Source organism: Ceratotherium simum, chromosome 36 (assembly GCF_057802395.1).
Source record: "Ceratotherium simum simum isolate JZ-2026a chromosome 36, ASM5780239v1, whole genome shotgun sequence".
Taxonomy (NCBI): domain Eukaryota; kingdom Metazoa; phylum Chordata; class Mammalia; order Perissodactyla; family Rhinocerotidae; genus Ceratotherium; species Ceratotherium simum.
This window is the reverse complement of record NC_141935.1, coordinates 1,288,836-1,308,187: the sequence shown is the minus strand read 5'-3', so window position 1 is coordinate 1,308,187 and position 19,352 is coordinate 1,288,836. Positions and strand designations below refer to the sequence as shown.

Genomic DNA, 19,352 nt, shown 5'->3' with positions numbered 1-19,352 from the left:
ACCAAGGACACTTAGGGCCAGCAGGGGGGGCGCCTTTCAGGCGGTCAGTGTTCATGGAAGGCAAGACACACTCCGCAATGCAGTCGGGGAGTGTTCACAGGTGTAAAGAAGGAGCAGAGGGCTAACACGTACTCGCTCCCCACCCGCCAGCCCTGGGCCAGGGTCTGCACCGTGTCGGCATGCGCCCTACTGTGGAGACTTGGGATCCGTGCTGGCCTTGGTGCTTGACTTCTCTGCACTTCAATTTCCACTTCTGAAAAACAAGAGGGCAGGTGCTGACCATCTCTAGGATCTCTTCCCATGTCCAGTGCTGTAAGGCTCCACCAAGGTGTGATCCGGGGTTTCGGCTTTGGAGTTGGACAAACCTGCGTTTGGATCCCAGCTGGCATTCACGAGCTCTGTGTCCTCGGGCAAGTTGCTCTACCTCTCTGACCTGTGGTAAGAACGTGTAGATTAAACATGAGAATTGCTGAGCTATTCCCCATGGGGCCCGGCACTTGGTGAGTGGTCAGGAAATGGTGGTGATGACATGGGGGACGACGACTCTGTTTACCAAACAGCTGCACCACGGGCAGAAGGCAGTGCAGCCCGAGTGCCATGGAGTCTGGCAGTGGGCAGGACCCAATCACTCTGGGGCGGGGCGGAGGTCAGTTCTTCGGCGGGGTCGGGGCAGCACAGCTCCAAGGATGGAGCACAGGAGGCTCAGGATGAGGTGCGGGTATCCCCCCCATCTCCCCCAGTCCTTTCTCCACCCTTCCCCAGGACGCGGGACGTGGAGGCCGGAGTCTGGCCTCGCCTCTGCCGTGGGGCCGGGTGGTGGCCACAAAGGTGACAGCTGAGTGCTTGGCTGGTCTGACCTCTGGATGGGCCTCTGCATCTCCACTGTGACACTCTGAACCCCAAACCAGCGCAGTCCCGCAGCCGCTCGTGTCTTCCGTCCCCACGCAAGGAATAAGCAAGAAGCCAGAAAGGTACAAATTTTTTAAAGGCCAAAGATGCTTCCTTCCCCCGTCTGAGGGTATGTGAGTCTTTTTCTTTCCTCCTCCTCCTCCTTCTTTCTTGGGACTCCTTTCTTTACACAGTGTGTTGGGGCCGCTCTGGGCAGGACGGAGGCTTCCCAGTCAGGAAGTCTTCTGAGAAAGCCACTTCTGAGTTGATCTCGCTCCCATGAGGCCTTGGTTAACGTTTGCTGTCTAACTGTCTAAGTGACTTTCAACTCCGGCCACGCAGGTGCAGATTCTCTTCTCCTTCGTAGCCTCTGAGGAGCCGGAGCACAGCCACCCGCCCTCTCCTCGTTTTCATTCCATTGTCTTCATGAGCTCCCCTTCCTCGGGCTGCCTGTGAGTGTGGGGGCTCCTCAGGCCTCACCTGCACTGCCTACCTCTGTAGTTCCATGTCCAGCTGCAGCCTTTCCTTTGGGCTGCAGATAATTCTGTCCTGCATTTCTACCCAGATGACCCATAGTGCACAGAGTCTCATGTGTGCAAAGCAGAGATTTTCTCCCACCCTCCCACCAGGCTCTCCTTGTCTTTCCTGCACAGGTGTCCACCCCATGCCCTGGCCCTCCCAAGCACAGACAGGGCCCCCGCCGTGCTCTTGGTTTTCCTGGACTCTGCACTCCCGGCCGGCCTCCAGACACTGCCTCCCACAGGCACCCACCTCCGCGTCCTCCCGCTCCAGCCGCCCGTCAGGGACCCCTCTGAACAACTCGCTCGATCATTGTTCCTCCGGTAACAACCTGTAACTCTCTCTGTTGCCTTCAGGATAAAATGTCAACTCCTTGGCCTCACTACAGAGCCCTCGTTACAGAGCCCTCCCGGGTCCCTCCTCTGCTGACCTCTCCAGGCTCCTCGCCTCAGACTCCCACACTCTCTCCCTGCACGACCCTGTGTTCCAGCCTCGTTGCTTGCTGTCTTTCACTCGTCACCCACTGTCCCACCTCCTTGCCTTTGCGTGGGCTGGATTGTTTGCCCAGAGCGCCCTTCCTCCCTGTTGTCTGTCCTACAAGCTCACGGTCATCTTTTAGGATCCATTCAAAAGTCCCCTCATCTGGGAGGCCTTCCTGATCCCTCCAGGTTCCTTAGGGTCCCTTGGCATCCTTGCATCTCATGGCATCCATCACACTGAATTGTGACTGTTTGTTTACATGCTTATTCCCGCTTCTGGCCTGAAAGCCCTGTGGTGGCAGGGGTCTCCTGCATTCTTCTATGTCTAGTGTCGAGAACCCAGCAGGGGCTTAGGGAACGTTAGTTATTGCACATGTCCACCCACCTGTGTCTGGGTCAGAATGCGGGGTGTTAAATTTTGATTGTTGCTCCTCTCCGAGGGGCGTCTACGTGGGTGGAGGCAAGCAGAGGGACTCACGCCTGCTGAGAACAGCGTCGAGCTAGAGGGCTCCGGAGTCAGATCCAGGGCTCGGGCCGGCTCTGCCGTGTATCAGCTATGTGGTAAGTGATGGACTCTGCAAGCCTTAGACTTCTGATCTGAGAAATGGTAACCATAGCACCTACCTCCGCGGAGCTGTGGTGAGGGTTAGTGGAGGGATCTGTGGAGTGCTGGGGCCTGGTGGCTGTTGAATAAACGACAGCAGCTGTCATTGTCCAGCGTTGAGCCAGGGAGCTGCCTTAGAACTGTCCCCGAGGGGGAGTCAGGAGGCCTATGCCACAGTCGGGTTCTGCCCCTCCTCACTGTGGGACCTGCGGCAGGCCCGGTGCCCTCTCTGGCCTCAGTGGCTTGGAGCAGGTAACTTCTGAGGGCCCCGCAGGCCTGACATGCTGTTACCTTGCAGGCCAAGAAGGAGTGCCCTGGAGGGCGAGATGTGTGGGCAGCAAAGAGTGCTCTGTGTCCAGCAGAGGGCCCTGCCCAGCCCGGGCCAGCTGGGTGGGAGGGAGCGGCCCGGGTCCACTGGAGCAGGCTGGCGATGCCAGACGCCTGACTGGAGGCGGACCAGCCGGCCAGCTGCCTCTCTCGAGTCAGCCCCGCACTTGGGTCCCCTGCCCTCACCTGCTGTCTGTGGGGCGGCTGCCTCCTTCTCATCTGGCCATGCAGTGGCTGTGGCCGCTGGCTGTCTCCCTTGCTGTGGAGTCAGCTGCAGGGCTGAGTGGAGTCTCTGGGGGAGCCCCCCTGCCCTTGGGCAGGTACAGAGCCGAGGCCTGGGAGCAGCAGAGTCGGTCCAAGAGAGGCAGCGAGGACGAGGAGGCCAAGGGGGTGCAGCAGTATGCGCCCGAGGAGTGGGCTGAGTACCCCCGGCCCATCCACCCTGCTGGCCTGCAGCCCACCAAGCCCTTGGTGGCCACCAGCCCCACCCCAGACAAGGACGGGGGCATCCCGCGCAGCAGGCAGGAGCCTCGGGGCAATCTGACCGGGCCGCCGGGCCAGAGGCTGCAGATTCAGAACCCCCTGTACCCGGTGACTGAGAGCTCCTACAGCGCCTACTCCATCATGCTCCTGGCCCTGGTGGTCTTTGCTGTGGGCATCGTGGGCAACCTGTCTGTCATGTGCATTGTGTGGCATAGCTACTACCTGAAGAGCGCCTGGAACTCCATCCTTGCGAGCCTGGCCCTCTGGGATTTCCTGGTCCTCTTCTTCTGCCTCCCTGTTGTCATCTTCAACGAGATCACCAAGCAGAGGTTGCTAGGTGACATTTCTTGCCGGGCCGTGCCCTTCATGGAGGTGAGTATGGCTCCTGCTGGTGCTCAGGAGCTGCAATCCATCTGGCTGTTGGGGGTGGGGTGCGTGGGGACACAGGAGCCCAGGGGCCCGGAGTTCTGTCTCCCTTCTTCTCCAAACTGGGCAAGGAGACAAATACAGCGTTGGCTCCTGGTAGCTCTCGGGTAAACTAAGCAGGCCCGGGGGGTGGGGTTGGGGGCAGGCAGGTGTGCAGGGCCCCAGCTTGGTCCCCTTCTTCGAGAGAAAGGTGCGCCTCTCCCCTGTCTCTACACTCCGAGCTGCTCCTCCCCTGCCTTAACCCTCACCTGTCTTCCCACCCAAGAATCTCTGTCCTTTGTGCATCTCGTCTCCCTCCCTTCGTGCCCACGGCCACGCCCTGCACCCACAGCTCCCTTTCTCTACCCCTCAGTACCCTGCCTCCCTAAGCAGTGTCTGAGGGAGATCCGTTTCCTACGGAGCCCCAGATCATGTCAGTACCCACCCCGCGGACATGAATGCCAGGAGGAAAGGCCCTTCTCACTGAGATTGTTGTCATTGCAGCCATCAGCGGCAGCAACCTCCTAAATCCTGTCTGAGAGGGAAGACCTGGTTCTGGGAGCTGGCGCTGGGGCTGGGGGGCCCAGGATCAGTCTGTCACTGACATACTGGGGGTCACTGGGCAAGTCATTCCTCCTCTCCAGTTTCCTTAGTTCCCAATCAGGCGGGTAGACCAGATGGCCCTTCTGCTGGGCTGACCTACAGTTCTAAAGTGTTCCACTATCTTTGTCTCTGGAAGCTTCCTTAAGACAAGTCCATGGGTGTTGACGTATGTGTAGATCACATGGAGACAGCTTAATCAAAACATTGCAAAACACACCAATACATGTGCATTTATGCGGGATACAACGAGGCCACTGCGTCCAGATAGGAACACAAAATGAGCAAGTGGTCTTTAAATTTTGTCTATGCGGGGGGTAATAATGAGGACTGGAATAATTGTGGCTCCCTGTGAAGGCTGCTAGTCCTTCTGGGACTGGACGATGTTGTGTGACACGGGTGACCTGCTTGGGTGGAAAAGGAATCAGGATCAGGCATCTGGACACAGGCCATATTCCCCACTCAGTCCCCAGTTCACTGTGTATTAGTGATAATTTCATATTTGGACACATCTCTGAGGCCCAGCAGTTGGTACTTCCCTTTTCCTGTCCTTCCCAACCCAGGGAGACCCTGTAATGGTAGCCCAAGTGTACCCAAACTGGAAAGAAGACCCTACAACTGGGGGTGACCTTTGCATCTTGGTGATCATCTGGTGCTCAGAGCCCGGGTAAGCTGTGAGAGGTTAGACACAGGACTCGGGGACTAGGCAGACTAGAGGAGACGCCAGGCTTTGCCCTCACTAACTGAGTGGCCTTGGTGAGTTACTTAACCTGCCTCAACGTCAGTTTCCCCATCTGTAAATAGGGGATAATAAGTAATAATAATAATCACTATCTGAATGAATTATTGAAGGACTGAGTGGGTGATATCTATACAGTGCTTCTGTAAATGGTGGTTTTTACTGGGGATGGTGTAAGCGGGGGGCAGACATACATCAACTCTTGTTTACGCGTGGTTGGAAAGTCAGTGAAATCCTGGCCGTGGGTCTCAACACACTTAATACATAGGCTCTGGCCTGAATCCTCATAGGGCCCCCCTCCTCACTCCTAGAGGAGACAGATGTTCCCTGAGCTGTCAGAGCCCTCCCTCTAGGCTGGGTAACAGGGTGGGAGTTGAGGGACAAAATACACTGCCCCAGAGGCCCTTTATCGAGAGCATCTCAGGATGGACCCAGGAGGGAGCAGGAGAAGGCAGCTTGGAATCAAACTGGAGATATTTTTTGAGATGTAGGGAAAGGAGAGAGTGTGGTGTTTTTGGCCAACTCGAAGGCTCCTCCTCCGCAGGCCTGGGCTCCCCTGCCAAGAGAGGGGGTGGAGGTTCTCAAAAAGGACACTTGGTGGCAGCGCTAATAAGCCAGGGCTTGTGTTCCCCCAGCGAGAAGAGGGAGAGTTTGGACAGGAGGGGGTCTGAGCACAATCCCCGAGTGTGGTTGAGCATCATCCAGAGCTCAGGCACGCTCTCTCCTCTATTCTCGCTAGCGCTTTCTTCTCCACTGCTCGAGCTTCTTCCTCTGGGCTCACAGGGTGGTTTTCCTGTGCACTCAATGAATAGCGTGCTGGGAGGATGGACACAAGCCGACTGGGAGGGGGGCTGCTTCCCCACACAGCCGGACGGGCGAAGAAGGCGAGTGTGTGTGTGAGTGTGTGTGAGTGAGCCTGTGAGCCACGTTTCCCAGGACCATTTGCTCGATGCACACAATGGGTGCAGGCATGGAAGGCCCTGCAAAGACCCAGAATGTCTCTGTCTTTGTCTGGGTTCTTCCTTAGAGATGATTTTCCAAGTCTCTCAGGGAGCGTGTGGGTCTGTGGGACTCCGGCCATCCATCCGCTGTCTAAGAGGGAGAGAAGCAGGGTGGAAAGAGTCAGGTTGTCCGTGTGGGGCCCTCAGTCTGCCGTCCACCAGGTCACTCATCCAGCCTGGGCTGCAGGGTCTTCTGCAAGATGGCTGCTTGTGAGGATTTGATGATGTGTGTGAAGCCCCCGATGTGCAGCAAATGCTCACTCAGTGGTGGTTGTTATGACTCATTTCTACACTTACACTCAATTCCCGGTCTGAGCCAGAAGCCAGGCCCCTCCCCGTGCCCCTGGGGTCTGACGACGGCTCCTCTCTTCCTCCACATCTCTGCCCGAAGGTCTCCTCTCTAGGCGTCACCACCTTCAGCCTCTGTGCCCTGGGCATCGACCGCTTCCACGTGGCCACCAGCACCCTGCCCAAGGTGAGGCCCATCGAGCGGTGCCAGTCCATCCTGGCCAAGCTGGCTGTCATCTGGGTGGGCTCCATGACGCTGGCCATGCCCGAGCTCCTGCTGTGGCAGCTGGCACAGGAGCCCGCCCCCACCACGGGCAGCGTGGACTCCTGCATCATGAGACCCTCCGCCAGCCTGCCCGAGTCCCTCTACTCGCTGGTCATGACCTACCAGAACGCCCGCATGTGGTGGTACTTCGGCTGCTACTTCTGCCTGCCCATCCTCTTCACGGTCACCTGCCAGCTAGTGACGTGGCGGGTGCGGGGCCCCCCGGGGAGGAAGCTAGAGTGCCGGGCAGACAAGCACGAGCAGTGCGAGAGCCAGCTCAACAGCACCGTGGTGGGCCTGACCGTGGTCTACGCCCTGTGCACCCTCCCCGAGAACGTCTGCAACATCGTGGTGGCCTACCTCTCCACAGAGCTGACCCGCCAGACCCTGGACCTCCTGGGCCTCATCAACCAGTTCTCCACCTTCTTCAAGGGGGCCATCACCCCCGTGCTCCTCCTGTGCATCTGCCGGCCGCTGGGCCAGGCCTTCCTGGACTGCTGCTGCTGCTGCTGCTGCGATGAGTGTGGCGGGGCCTCCGGGGCCTCGGCCGCTGACGGCTCGGACAGCAAGCTCAAGACCGAGATGTCCTCCTCCATCTACTTTCACAAGCCCGGGGAGTCGCCCCCACTCCTGCCCCTGGGCACACCTTGCTGAGGCCAGGCCCCAGAGGGGAGGCCTGGGAGGGGGCGAGGGGGACAGGGAGGGGCACCCCTGTCCACGTCTCCTGTTTCTGTCCTCATGGTCTTGCTGTCTAGAGATGGACTTGGCTCCTCTTGTCGAGGTTCGGGCCCGTCAAAGCCCCCTCCCCAAGCAGGGCTTCCCCTGCCATCTGTGGGGCCTCCCAGCCCTGTCCTCTCAACCAGTGTGTGGGGATGCTTCTAGGTCCTTGGAACTGCCTAGAAGCTCCAGCCTCACCAGCTCGGAGCCAGAACTTCACCCAGTTCCTCCCTGCTTCCCTCTCTCTGTCTTGGAACCCAGCCATACTTCAGTTGTGTCCTCTCTAAGCCTCATTTCCCTGCCCCCCACCCATCCTGGAGTAGGGGGCTCTTTGGGGGCCAGCCTGGCTTGGCTCTTCTCCAGATGGGATCTGTCCCAGCCCTGGACGCTTCCTCCTCCTGGCACCCTCTCTTCTTCCAGAGGATGTCTCTCCCTTCTCCTCCTCCTTTGAGGTTCCCTGGGTTGCCCCGTCCCCACCCGTTAGGTGCTCTCCTGTAGAAGGCCCTCGTGAAAAGCAATAAACGAGGTAGAACCACCCCCATCCCACTGGACTTTCTTGTGCCACATCCTGGCAGCGCCCAGATGCACCTTCCCTGGGCACGCAGTGCCTTGGGGGGTTCTTCTGGCCATTTTGGCCCTTCTTGGTTTGCGGCTGACGTCCCATCCAGCCCTGTGGCCCTGTGGCTCTTGAGCGGCAGAGTGGACAGAAGGCTTGGGAGCTGGGGTGCTGGGTCCTCTTCCTGGCCTGAGCCCAGCCGCCCCCGGGAAGTCAAAGGCTGCAAACTCATCTCCTCTGGAGCCCCCGCCTCGGCTCCTCCCTCCCCACAAAGCACCCATTCGAGGGAAACCAGCAGCCCTCCCTCCGTGAGCCCCCCTGACTTTGAGAGCCACTCTTGTTCAGTTTCTTAGGACAGACTGTTGTGCCTGAAGACGGCCCAGCTGGCTGCCCCCTGCTTGCCCCCTCCCTGCCCCACGACACCCCTTCCCTGCCGTGTAGCCCGAGCTCCACCCCAGGCCCTACAGACCCTTCGGCTCCTGCCCTGGTTCTGCCCAGGTTCTGCCCACTTCCCCTGTTTGGGCCCAGAGAAGCTGGCACAAGGTCAACCAGAAGGGATGCCGAAGCCTAGGCCAGAAATCACTCCCTGCCCCTGTCAGCCCAGCTTTGAGGAAGAGCCACCCTTCTCCACCCTTCTGAGGTGCAGCTCTGGGTCCCACCGGCGATTTTCACCGGCCAGGCCTACCTGGACGTCTGCATGGGGCCTCAGAAGTGTCCCCAGGGGCCCGGGATGGTGAGGGGCTGAGGCTGCCAGATGCCTGGGGCTCCATTCTCCTCTGTCCATCCCACCCACACCCCTTGGCCTCAGCCCCCTGGTAGCCAGGCCTCCTTCCCCCTCTCCCAGGATCTTAGCGGCCTTGTTCTCTCCCTGGCACACACCCCCAGGACAGTGATGCCAAGAGAGAGGGAGGCCGTTGCTAGGTGATGGCGCTACCACGCGCATACTCTGTGCTGGGGAACGACACCCACCCATTTGTCCGCAGACCTGTTGCCACGGTGACTGAAGCCCCCAGCTTTGTCTGTAGAAACTTAAGATGGGCGGGCAGGCTGGAGAGGGGTCCAAAGGCAGGCTTGTGCGCTGACGTTCCCAAGGCCATTTCCTCCACCCCCCACTCCTTCTCTGCCACCCCCACCCCCATCTTCAATACACCAGCAGCTTCCTATGGGATGAGGAAGGGGGCTGGGGTGAAGCGAGGTGAAGTCTGGGGCCAGGAGGTGGCTGAGGATAGAAGGCTAAGGGCAGGGGAGGGGGGTCACTTCAGCATCCTGTTTGGGGGCCTCTTTCACAAAGGGTGCCCTCTGCCCCTCCCTGCTGCCGGTTGGCCGGCTCAGAGATTAAGTGGGGAGATGGTGGCTCTGAGGCCCGCCCGCCACCGCCGCCTCCCAGGCCTGCTGACGTGAATGGCCTGCAGGATTAGTCAGCAGGCCAGCCGGGCCTTGGGAAAGAGCCACTGTCCCTCCAGCCTGGGCCAGCTGGGGGAACAATGTGGCATTTGTTGCTGAGGGGTCCCAGGCTTGGGGTGGGGGGACAGGTTGGCACAGGGGTGGGCAGTCGACTTGAGCTGGGATGCTCAGAGGCAGCTGGACATTCTCACTCCCCCACCCCGGGCACAGCCCTCGGACCCTGATGCAGGCGGGAGGGGGCAATGCACTGAGTGCCCCCTCAGCTGGGGCGGTGGTGGGGAGCACATGCACTGTGCATGCAAGTCAGACTGCAGGCAGTGACTGACCTCTGATCTTGGCTTCCTCCCTCACGGAGGACCACAGTCACCAAATGAGAACACACATCAAGCACCCACCTAATGCTGAGCGCCCTTTCCTCCTCTTCCCTTCCCTTTGGGAATCAGTTCTCTGACACCAAAGAGCGGGCCTGGCCTGGCGTCCTTAACTCACCCAGGCTCTGGCAGTTCAAAGGGCCCCAACACGACGATTTACATACAGGAACGGACTGCTCCCTGTTCAACTTCAAGTTCTTTCAGTCACATCAGGCACCTGCTGTGTGCAGGTGCGGGCAGGAGGACGCTGGCTGGTGACCAGCCCATCCCGCCTTATCTCAAACCTCATCCCTCATTGGAAGAGGCAGGACCTGAGAAAGCCAGGTCGACCCTGAAACAGCCCCGTCCTGCTCCCCAGATGAATGAGACAGTTGGTCCCCTCCCAGCCTCCCAGGCCAGGGGCAACCGCTGTCACCTCTGCAGCCAGGAGGGCACAGGGGACCGCCTGGCCCCAGCTTCAACCTCCTTAACTGGGGAGCACAGCTCCTTTTCCTTAGGAGTTAGAAGTCACTCTAAAATCACTCAGCTCCATTTGCCAAACTCTATCCACATTCTGTCCTCCAACTCCTCTAGCCCCGAGGACTCTCTCTGGGTGAGGCACATCTCTGACAGCGCTGATGACCAGAGGGTGCCTCCAGGAGGAAGCACTGGGGACCAAGGACGAGCAGGGGAGGTTCAGAGCCAACGGGCAGGCCCAGGAACTCAGGGAACGAGGCTCCTTCTTCCCGTGAGGCAGGTCGAGAAGGATGAGAGTCCCGCCAGGTCTGTTCGGTTTCCAGGGTGAAGGGAGGCTGCGGGAGATGGAGCAGGGAGAGGCGGGGCCTCCGTAAAACTGGGTCAAGATGGCCTCCGATTGGGGTGCGCAGGGCCCGCAGGCTCTGAGGCAGCAGCTGTGGGCAACCAGGCTGGGTTGGGGGAGGACTGGAATTGGGCAGAGGAGAGAGGGGACGGCCTCCCCCGGGAAACCAGTGGCACGAACACCCACAGAGAAATGTGGGGGGGAAGCCATCAGGCTCTGCAGGCCCGGCACTGCCCCGGAGGACAATTAACCGGCTCCAGGAGAGTGCGGACAGAGTTCTGGCTGCAGGTGGGGCCCTGAAGTGACCTAAGGACACTGGCTCAGTCTGCACACACGGGGTGCAGGGTCAGGTTCTGGCCACACTGACCCAGGCCCCGGCAGTTCCTAAACACACCTCCTTGGCTCCACTCAGCAGCTGCAAACTCCAGGCTGGGGCCTCGTGAAAGTGCAACAAGAAGGAGAAAGGGGCGAAGCGGGAGGCCGGGCACGCCCGCGGGAGGCGGCTCTGTGAGGCGGCATTGTGTGCCTGGCGTGGCACGTGCCTCCCTCTCTGTGGCCGTGTGTGCCCAGTGTGGGGGTGCGCCGGTGTCCCCAGCCTGCCAGTCGTTCCACGCCATCTACGGAAAAATAATTGGCACCACACACCCCCCCAACACAAAATCGGTAATTTATTCTTGTCATTGTTATTAGGAGGCAAAAAAATGTACAGTTACAAGAATCATCTTCCAAACAGAGGTTAAGTATGAGCTGAAAAGTGTAAAAAAGGAAGAGGAACGTCACTTTACAAATCATTAAATAAACGAACAACAGAAAACAAAACCCAAGGACCAGCCCCTGCTGAGTGCTCTCCTTGTGCAGCTCTGCAAAATGAGCACAGAGAATGACACGGCCCATGGGGGGGCCTGGGAGGGGTGGGGGCCGGGAGCCAGGGTTGGGGCACGCTGGCCTCCTGCCCCTTCGGCCACTGGTCTCTGGCTCCTAGTTGTGCCTGGTGGCCTGCGGAGACGGGGGCTGAGAGGGTGCCTCTGGAGGCTCCCATCAGCCCATGACATTCAAGCGCTGCAGAGACAAGCCAGACTGGGAGCAGGAACAGGCAGACATGGGGACGGCCACCAGTGCCCAGGCTGGCTCCTGTCCCAGGCGCCAGCCTTCACCCCTCCTGGTCTGAACCTGCCCCAAGCCAACCCGCGTTTCTTTCCTTCTCTCCAGACCACCCCCCCAGATCCTGACTGGCCCCTGCAGCATCAAATGGTTGATTTTAGTCTTTGCTTAAATTAAAAATTAAAATATATATACATATATATACTGTACACACAGACAGTAAGAAGAGTGCTGGGGAGGGTCAGTTGAGGAGCAGGCCAGGGAGGGGCAAGGGCTGTGGGGCCAGGGCTGCTGAGGGAGGGAAGCAGGGCGGCTGGGGAGGAGGCGGGGAGGGTGAGGTTAGGGAGCAGAATGGGATCGGTTTACTTTACAATAAAATCAGGAGTTGCAACCTCAGCAGAACAGGACTCTGGGATCCCCAGAGGCCCCGCCCCACACCCAGTGAGGAGGGGAGGGCTCGGGGGGTGGCGGGGTGGGCGGGGAGCTCGGCGTCAGGTCTGGAGGATGTGGTCCTGGTCCCAGGGAGAGGGCCGCGGCCTCAGCTTCTCCGCGACTTGGAGTGTTGAATAAGCCACTGTAGGGTGATGTCTGGGGGGGGACAAGAGAGGTTACAGGGCTTCCCCTGCTGGGCCCGCCAGGGAGGTAGACATGTGGAGCCCAGGGCCCCCAAAACTGCAGCCAGGTCAGCTCCAAGGGCACAAGAAGCCCAGAGCTGTCAAGCTCCAGAGAGCCCCAGATGGGCGGTGGGGCGCCTGGGTGCTGTGAAAGAGACGAGCCTGGGGCGTCAGAGCTGGAAGGGCCTGGGAATCGCCCACCAAGCATGTGACGTTACCGGTGGAACTAAGGCCCAAGGACGGGAGTGGTTTGCCCAAGATCACAGGACCAGCTGATGGCAAAGCAGGGATAACGCTCAGCATCTGGCCTCCGGCTGCCTGTCCTCCCGGGGGGGGCGGGAACTAGAGCTTGGGGCTCCCAGGAAAGTGGAGGAGTCAGAACCCTGAGAGCCAGCACGGAGACACCCAGGAGGCCTCTCCTCTCCAGTCCTCTCCTTCCCGGCCCACGGCTACTCCCCAAGCCCACGCACCAATGTTGTCCTTCTCTTTGCAGGAGATGGAGTAGCAGCAGATCTCCCGGTCCTGGATGGCAGACAGATTCCTGGGGGAACCAGAGCAGAGTCGCTGGGGCCACACGGGGAGGGCGGGGCTCCCGGAAAGGTGGGCTCTGCTGCCACCATGTGGTGGACACTGGAGGCAGCAGCCAGCCGCTGGTCCTCGGTGCCTGGGGAATTTGGGGAGCAGGGAGCAAGGACAGAGAAGTCGCCAAACTCACATTTTCTCAATCAGCTCCTTCTCGTCCAATGCTCCCGGGAGGTCCCGCTTGTTACCCAGGACTAAGACCTACAGAGAGGGGGCACAAGGCCGGGTGTCCAGGTGAGGGGCCGGCAGCAGCCGCCCCACTGCCTCTCCCCGCTGCTGCGCCCAGCCCCTGCCCCTCCCAGTCCACCAGGCTGGCTGACCGGGATGCCCTGCAGCTGGGGTTTGTCCAGCAGGTTGTGGAGCTCATTCTTGGAGGCCTCGATCTTCTCCTGGTCAGCGGCGTCCACCATGTACCTGGGGGACGGTGGGGGGGGGGGGAGGACAGGTGTGTTGACACCACAGGCTGAGAGGGAAGAGAAGGAGCTGCTGCTCAGAGGAGAAAATGCCTCGCTCCCGCTCACTCACCTCTGCATGTCTGGGCTCCCTGGGCCTGCTCAGGGCAGATGCTCAGGGCACATTTTCTGAATGGATGGGAGTGAAAAGCTGCAGGGACGCTGCTGTTATCCCACCCCCGAAGTCCCCTCTGGAGAAGCTGCTACCCACGTGCAAAGCTTGGACCCTTTAGGGTTGGACGCAAGTCCCTCCCAAAGGGACCCTCTTATGTTCTCATGGGAATACCAGATAAGGTTGAGTGAAAAAACCAAAGGAAGCCCCAGAAGATTTTCTTGCAGGAAGATACTTTTAAAAAGTCAGGTTAAAAACAAGGAAAACCAAATAATCTTTTGTTTGGGCATATATATGTAGGATAAAATTATATTTAAAGAGTAAGGGAATGAACCATTTAAATTGCACAAAATTCAGGAGAGCTATGACTCTGAGTGGGGGAGGCAGGGGGACAACGAGGACGCACAGGTGCCACCTGAACCCTGGTTTGCAGACCGGCGCAGGGCCCAGCGCGTGTACCAGATAAGAGAGCAGGGCCCAGTGAAGGCGGCCGTGCTGGCGTGGCGTCATGGACTGGGATTAGGACTAATCCACTTGGGTCTGCACAGGCTGTGAGGCTGGGGCCCAGGGAGGTGGAGAGGCCACGGCACCCGCGCAGCACTTACACGATGGCGCTCACTCCTCGGCAGTAGCGCTCCCACATGCTGCGGAATCGGGGCTGGCCCCCAATGTCCCAGAGCTGGGCGAGAAGGCAGGGAGACATCTCAGCAGCGGACAAGAAACCAAACCCCTCTTGGCTCCAAGTGACTGGCCCTACCACCTACCCTACCCCTCCTAACTGACCATCCCCCGCCTCGCCCACTGGGGCTCCTCTGCCCCGGAGTCCTCCTCCCTCCACCCTCTGACTGCCCACTGCCCGGCCCACTCGCCTCTGCTATCCTTTAGCTTCTCCTCCCAGGAGCTCAGCGGGCTCCCCCAACTCCTGCGGGACCCCCCACCCCAAGACACACACACCACACACGCACAGACACGTGCACGCGCGCACACACACGATCTTCTGCGGCCCCCTAACTCATGCCCACAGTTTCGGCTTCCTGCCCTCACCTTGATGGTCACATTCCCTTTGGTGATCTTGCGCATGTTGAAACCCACAGTGGGGATCATGTCCTCGTTGAACTGTCCTGACTAGAAGGAAGAGCCAGAATTGGAAAAGGGGCAAAAATCAACAGGACCCCGACGAGCCGTCCCCGATGACCCCAGACCAAGAGGCTTCAAGAATAACGTGGAGGCCAGGCCGGGACTTCTCAGGTGTGCCTGGGGTCAGGGGGCATCTCTTGAAGCGTCCCTTGCTTTCCGGCAGGACCAGCCGTAACCGACCCTGGTATCCACCCGCTCCCGGAGCTCTCCCGTGAATGAAGAGGCCTGTCTTCTTCAGGCAATCACAGCCTCTCCCCTAGCCCAGAGAATCCTTTCTGAGGTCTAACCTGCGTCTCTCCTGGAACAGAATCCTCTTTACCATCTTTAGACTCCAGTGGAGCAGAAGAGCAGTCTACCCCCAGCAGAGGAACCCGCGCAGCCCCAGGAAACAGCCAAGGGGACCTCAAGGGGAGCAAATGGACTTTCAAACTGGCAGTAAACATTCAATTCAAAATTTTTGGGAAGGTAAATCGGCCACCCCCAAAATGCAGTGCACGCAAGCAATTTCAGGATTATCCGCGATTTGGGCTCATTTGTCTACACTCCATTTGTTAGGATGGATAATCCACAGTCCGTATGATCTGTTGACTTTTGTGTCTCCCAACAGATGGAGAACTTCTTGCAGAGAGGAACGTGTCTATATTAACATTCGTACATGTTTGCTGAATAACTAGGAGTTGACTGTAACTCCACTTCCCATAGGCCATCTTCAAATCCTGATAATTTTTATTTCTCCCCTCTACATTGTCTCCAAGATCTCTAGATTGTTCTGGACTAGTCACAGCCCTCAAATAAGGCCAGACCAAGGTCCTCCCAAGGTCATTGCATGTTCACATGAAGGACACTTCTGCTCACCCCCAGACCAGGCTAGAGATGGGGCTTCCCTAACCTGACCCTGAGGGGACAGCGCTGTTCCTTTGCCTGCCATTTGCTTCTTCCAGGTGGGAGGAAGAATTTGCCTCAGGTCACATAAAGAGGTCAGGGGCTCTGGCTATTGGCCAAGGGGTGGGAGATGATGGCCTCCCATTCAGAGCCTGTAAGTCTGGAGGAAGACCCCGAGGTCCCATCTGAATGAGTGAGTGATCTCTTTTATCTGCAGGAATCCCCCAAACTCAGTCACCAAGGCCCTCGGAGGTGAGAACTGAGGACCTACAACTGACGTTCATGACAGGGTGGAGAAGGGTTCCTAATCTGGGGGCCACAGATGAGCTCAGAGAGTCCTGGGACCCCCAGCAATTGCACACAATGTGTATGGCCAGGTTTTGTCTGCACGTACACTTCTCTGGGGAAAGCGTCTCTAATTTTATCAGATACCAAATGGTCCAAGAGCCCCTAAAAGTTAGGAGTCCCTGAAGAAAAGGGAGAGTCCCCAGGGAGGACTGCTCCTCTCCTGGCCAAGCAGGCAGGACCGCCCGCGGTCTCAACACCCAGATGTGGCAGGGGCCGGGCGGGGGTGGGGCCCTGCTGGATGAAGTCCACCTCGGCCCCGGCGGCTGCTCAGGGACACAGAGTCTGAGGACGGAAGCCCAGTTCTTGTCGTCCCCATTGTGGAGGAGCTGGGACAAGACATTTTGACCTCTCTGGGCCTCAGGCTTCTTCTGTGAAATGCGGAGAAGGGCTCTGGCTTCCTGGAGACTGGTGGATTAGGCTCTCAGAGTGCCTGGAAATGATCTGGACGCAGCGTGAGGAACCTCCACTGCTCTTGGCTCCCGCATGAACAAAAAGCCCAGCCTAGCAGCTGTGATCTTGGCCCAAGGGGGACGCATGAGGACATTCAGGGAGCCAGGCTCTGGGTCCCAGTGGTCCCAGTGCAGCTGTGAGTCAGAGCTAAACTGGAACCAGCTTATGACTTCATCTCTCTGCTAATGCCCCCCAACACAAGCTCCTCATTTAAGGTCACAAGTAACCCTAAGTCATCCGGGCCAACCTCTCGTGTCAGACTTGAATACTTGAATGCCCTCTGGCTCACGCCCTCTTGGTCAGCTCCAACTCTCTAAAAGTCCTTCACAATGAGTCAAAAGTCCAACTTCCTATAACTTTCACCCCTGGGTACCCCAAGACTAGCTCCTCCATAGGACAGTCCTTTACACTTTTAAATATTTGAAAATGGTCCTCTTGCTTCCCTCAGGAAAAACATCTACTTTCTAGCATCACAACTTCTTCAGAAGTCAAAAGATCAGTTTCCATTCTTAGAAGCACTGTAAAGTCTCTATATAATTTCTTTCCGGCTTAATTAGCCTGAGGAGCAGCCAGACACATAAAGTCAATTTCTATTTACAGTCCAACCTCACAGAGTGAGGAGAAAAAGCCAAATGAGGGAAAAGCTGAGACAAACAGGGGCCAAATGGGCAGGCAAAGGTGATGTGGAGTCAGAGGTGGGCACGGGGGCAGGGTCCAGGGGTCCCGACTCTTGGTTTCTTTCTGAAAGACACGCGATTGTGACGACACGCAGGTGGGCAGAAACGCCACTGTGGTGGCCCCAGAGGGTCCGGGAACACAGGGTCACCCTGATGCTGGGGCGCCCACTGCAGCCCCCAGGGGTGGTTGTTCTTGGGAAGTCTTGTTAGAAGGAAAGTCAGCTTGTACTTTTAGGATCTGCAAGTTGAAGCGAGAAATTTAATACCAAAAAGGGGAACACATGGGCTGGGGCTGGGGGGCCTTCCCTGTACATTACAGATGTTCCTGGCAGTGGAATTTGTCACTCCAGAGCTCTGTTCCTGACCTGCTGGAGCGGCCCACTCTGTTATCATGCTGGTCTAGAGGAGACCCTCCTGACCAAGACACGGAACCCACCTGGGTACCCGTGGATTCCTGTCCAGGACATGGCTCCAATAAACGCTCCAGGAGGAGAGCTTCCCCGGAGACTGGAGGTGACACCTCGGCTGAGCCACCAGGGCAGCAGTCACTTGTTTCTCCTCCTGGCCTCACCCCAGAGACAGCTTCCAGATCTAAACGCCTAGAAACCGAGCCACCCAGGCCCGCAGGATCAGAGTCCAGCTGCTGTGCTCCTGCTCAGGGAGCCGAGAGCCCACGTCGAGGCCCAGTCTAAGCAGGAGGGCCCTGATACCATCATGCCCAAACCCCAGCACCAGCCTGAAGATCCCACCCATGGGCCCAAAGTCAGATGAGGAGCCAGGAGCCACGGGGTGGAGGAAGGGGCAGAGGTCACTTGCAAAACATGTCTGGGAAAGGAAGCCAGTACCCACACATGTGATCAGGGGGTACCTGCCCCTCCAGCCTTGCCTCTGCCCTCCCGCCTAGGGCAGTGCTCCCTTCTGGGATGCGGAGCGCTGTCCGGAGGCCTCTTCTGCAGGATGGGCGACAACATAGGCAGGAGGAGGCACCTCGGCTGGCCGGCCACACTTCTGTGCTGACCCATCTCCTTGCCATTCCGGGCCAGTATCTGGCTAACCAACAAGTCTCAGAAACCCCAGTTTGGAGCCTGGGGCCAGGTCCCTGGACAACCCCAGCCTCTGCCCCAGCCTTTCTCAGACCAAAAGCCCCGACACGCGGGCTCTGAAATGCAGGCCGCAGCGGTGACTGCAGCCTCAGCTCACACCCAGAAAGCTCATCTTCCTCTTTTTTTTGAGAAAGAGATTTTAACTCCTTCCCCACCAGTCCCCTGGCCCTGAAAGACTTACAATCGCCCACCTAGGTCCTACTAACCAAAGCCCCACAGCCAGACCCTCCTGGGTCCCCAGAGTGGGCAGTGCCCCTTAGGCTCATCCTCTGTGCCGGGGCACCTCCTCTTGCAACTTCTGAGCAGGTGGAGACCAAACTCCCCGAAAGATGCCGTCCTCCCGGGACCCCCTGCTAGAGCCGCCTGACCGGAGGTTCCTGGAGAGGAGGAGCCTGGGCGTGGGCCAAAGGCCTCAGCTGATTCCCCCACCGCGAGGATGCCCCCCCACGCCGAGCTCCGGGCTTCCTCTTCCGGCAAGCAGGGGTTAAGCCTTCGGGGTGGGGCTGGCCACCCGGTGCCCCCTCCCCAAGCCGCCCAGTCCGCCCGGTTCCGCGACCCCCCGCACGCGGAAAGGCCCGGGCGCTTTCGCCCCGTCATGGCCCGTGCTCGAGGCCGGGGGCCCTGTCTCGGCCGCCAGCGGGTCCCTCCCGCCTCGTGACCCTTCGGGGCCGCTGGTCCCCTCGTCCCCTCCCAGCGCCGCACCATCCTGGCCGGGTAGGAGGCGGGTCGCGCCCCGGGTCCCCACGGCCGTGCTAGGCCCCGCGCACCCGGCCCGCTCCCCCCGCCCGCGCCCGGCCGAGCCCGGCCATGCAGACGGCGCCCCGGCCGTGCAGGGTGGAGACCCGGTCAGCAGGGCGGAGACGGGCCCCCGCGCCCCGGCCCGCGTACCGCGATCACGTTCACGAAGGTGGTCTTGCCCGAGTACTGCAGCCCGACCAGCGTGAGCTCCATCTCCTCCTTCCAGAACAGGGCCTTGAACCAGTCCAGCAGCTTGTTGAACAAAGCGATCATGGTCGCGGCGCCCCTCCCGGTGCGGCCCGGGTCCCGCTGCTCGGTGCGGGCGGAGCTCAGCGCGGCGCCGACGACTCGCGCCCGGAGCGGCTCGCCGATGGGTGTGGCCTCCGCGCCCTCCTGCTCCTCCCGCTCCTGCTCCTCCTACTGCTCCGACCCCTCCTCTCCCTGCTCTCCCTGCTCTCCCTGCTCTCCCTCCTCCTCCTCCAACCCCTCCTCCCCTCCCTTTCCCCACCCCCGTCACCACCACCACCCTCCTGCGTCCTGCTAGTGCCCCAGCGCGTGCTCCTCCCTCGGGCTGGGATGGTGGTGGGCTTCCGGTTAGGGCCCGACCCGCAGCTGGCGTAGGGGGCACTTGGGGAAAGTGGTCTAATTCTATTTTTCCCTTCCCAGGCTGGCGCGCTATGGCATACCCTCCCTTAAAGTGTGGTGGGGCCG

The 19,352-nt window shown here is 59.4% G+C and overlaps 2 protein-coding genes across 4 annotated transcripts; one reads left to right on the top strand and one right to left on the bottom strand.

Moving 5' to 3' along the window:
* The first annotated feature begins 2,963 nt into the window (after positions 1-2,963).
* Positions 2,964-7,253, top strand: GPR37L1 (G protein-coupled receptor 37 like 1). Its single transcript, XM_004438952.3, has 2 exons — positions 2,964-3,672; positions 6,437-7,253. Exons 1-2 carry the CDS (start codon positions 3,043-3,045, stop codon positions 7,250-7,252), a joined length of 1,446 nt encoding a protein of 481 aa, XP_004439009.1. The 5' UTR covers positions 2,964-3,042; the 3' UTR covers position 7,253.
* A 3,842-nt stretch (positions 7,254-11,095) lies between these two features.
* On the bottom strand, positions 11,096-18,998 carry ARL8A (ARF like GTPase 8A). 3 transcript variants are annotated; one of them, XM_087424277.1, is made up of 8 exons: positions 18,792-18,935; positions 14,731-17,038; positions 14,351-14,431; positions 13,912-13,985; positions 13,063-13,156; positions 12,876-12,943; positions 12,631-12,701; positions 11,096-12,134 (listed from the first exon to the last, which is right to left on the bottom strand). In XM_087424277.1, the coding sequence occupies exons 2-8, from the start codon at positions 14,884-14,886 to the stop codon at positions 12,085-12,087; spliced, it is 594 nt and encodes a 197-aa protein (XP_087280403.1). In that variant the 5' UTR covers positions 14,887-17,038; positions 18,792-18,935; the 3' UTR covers positions 11,096-12,084. The 3 variants fall into 3 exon arrangements, with proteins under 3 accessions (XP_087280403.1, XP_004439008.1, XP_087280404.1); XM_004438951.3 differs by lacking the exon at positions 14,731-17,038 and having other exon boundaries at positions 18,792-18,998; XM_087424278.1 differs by lacking the exons at positions 14,731-17,038; positions 18,792-18,935 and adding an exon at positions 18,110-18,609.
* Between the last annotated feature and the right edge of the window lie 354 nt (positions 18,999-19,352).

Bases quoted from the DNA above. Each gene is read 5' to 3' on its own strand.
- ARL8A (XM_087424277.1), bottom strand. From the start codon at position 14,886: ATGTTTACTGCCAGTTTGAAAGTCCATTTGCTCCCCTTGAGGTCCCCT. The intron at 12,702-12,875 runs GTGAGTTTGGCG...TGGTTCCCCCAG, and splicing joins AAGGAGCTGATTGAGAAAAT to GAATCTGTCTGCCATCCAGG. The intron at 12,135-12,630 runs GTGCGTGGGCTT...GTCCCCCCCCAG, and splicing joins CAAAGAGAAGGACAACATTG to ACATCACCCTACAGTGGCTT.
- GPR37L1 (XM_004438952.3), top strand. From the start codon at position 3,043: ATGCAGTGGCTGTGGCCGCTGGCTGTCTCCCTTGCTGTGGAGTCAGCT. The intron at 3,673-6,436 runs GTGAGTATGGCT...CTCTGCCCGAAG, and splicing joins GGGCCGTGCCCTTCATGGAG to GTCTCCTCTCTAGGCGTCAC.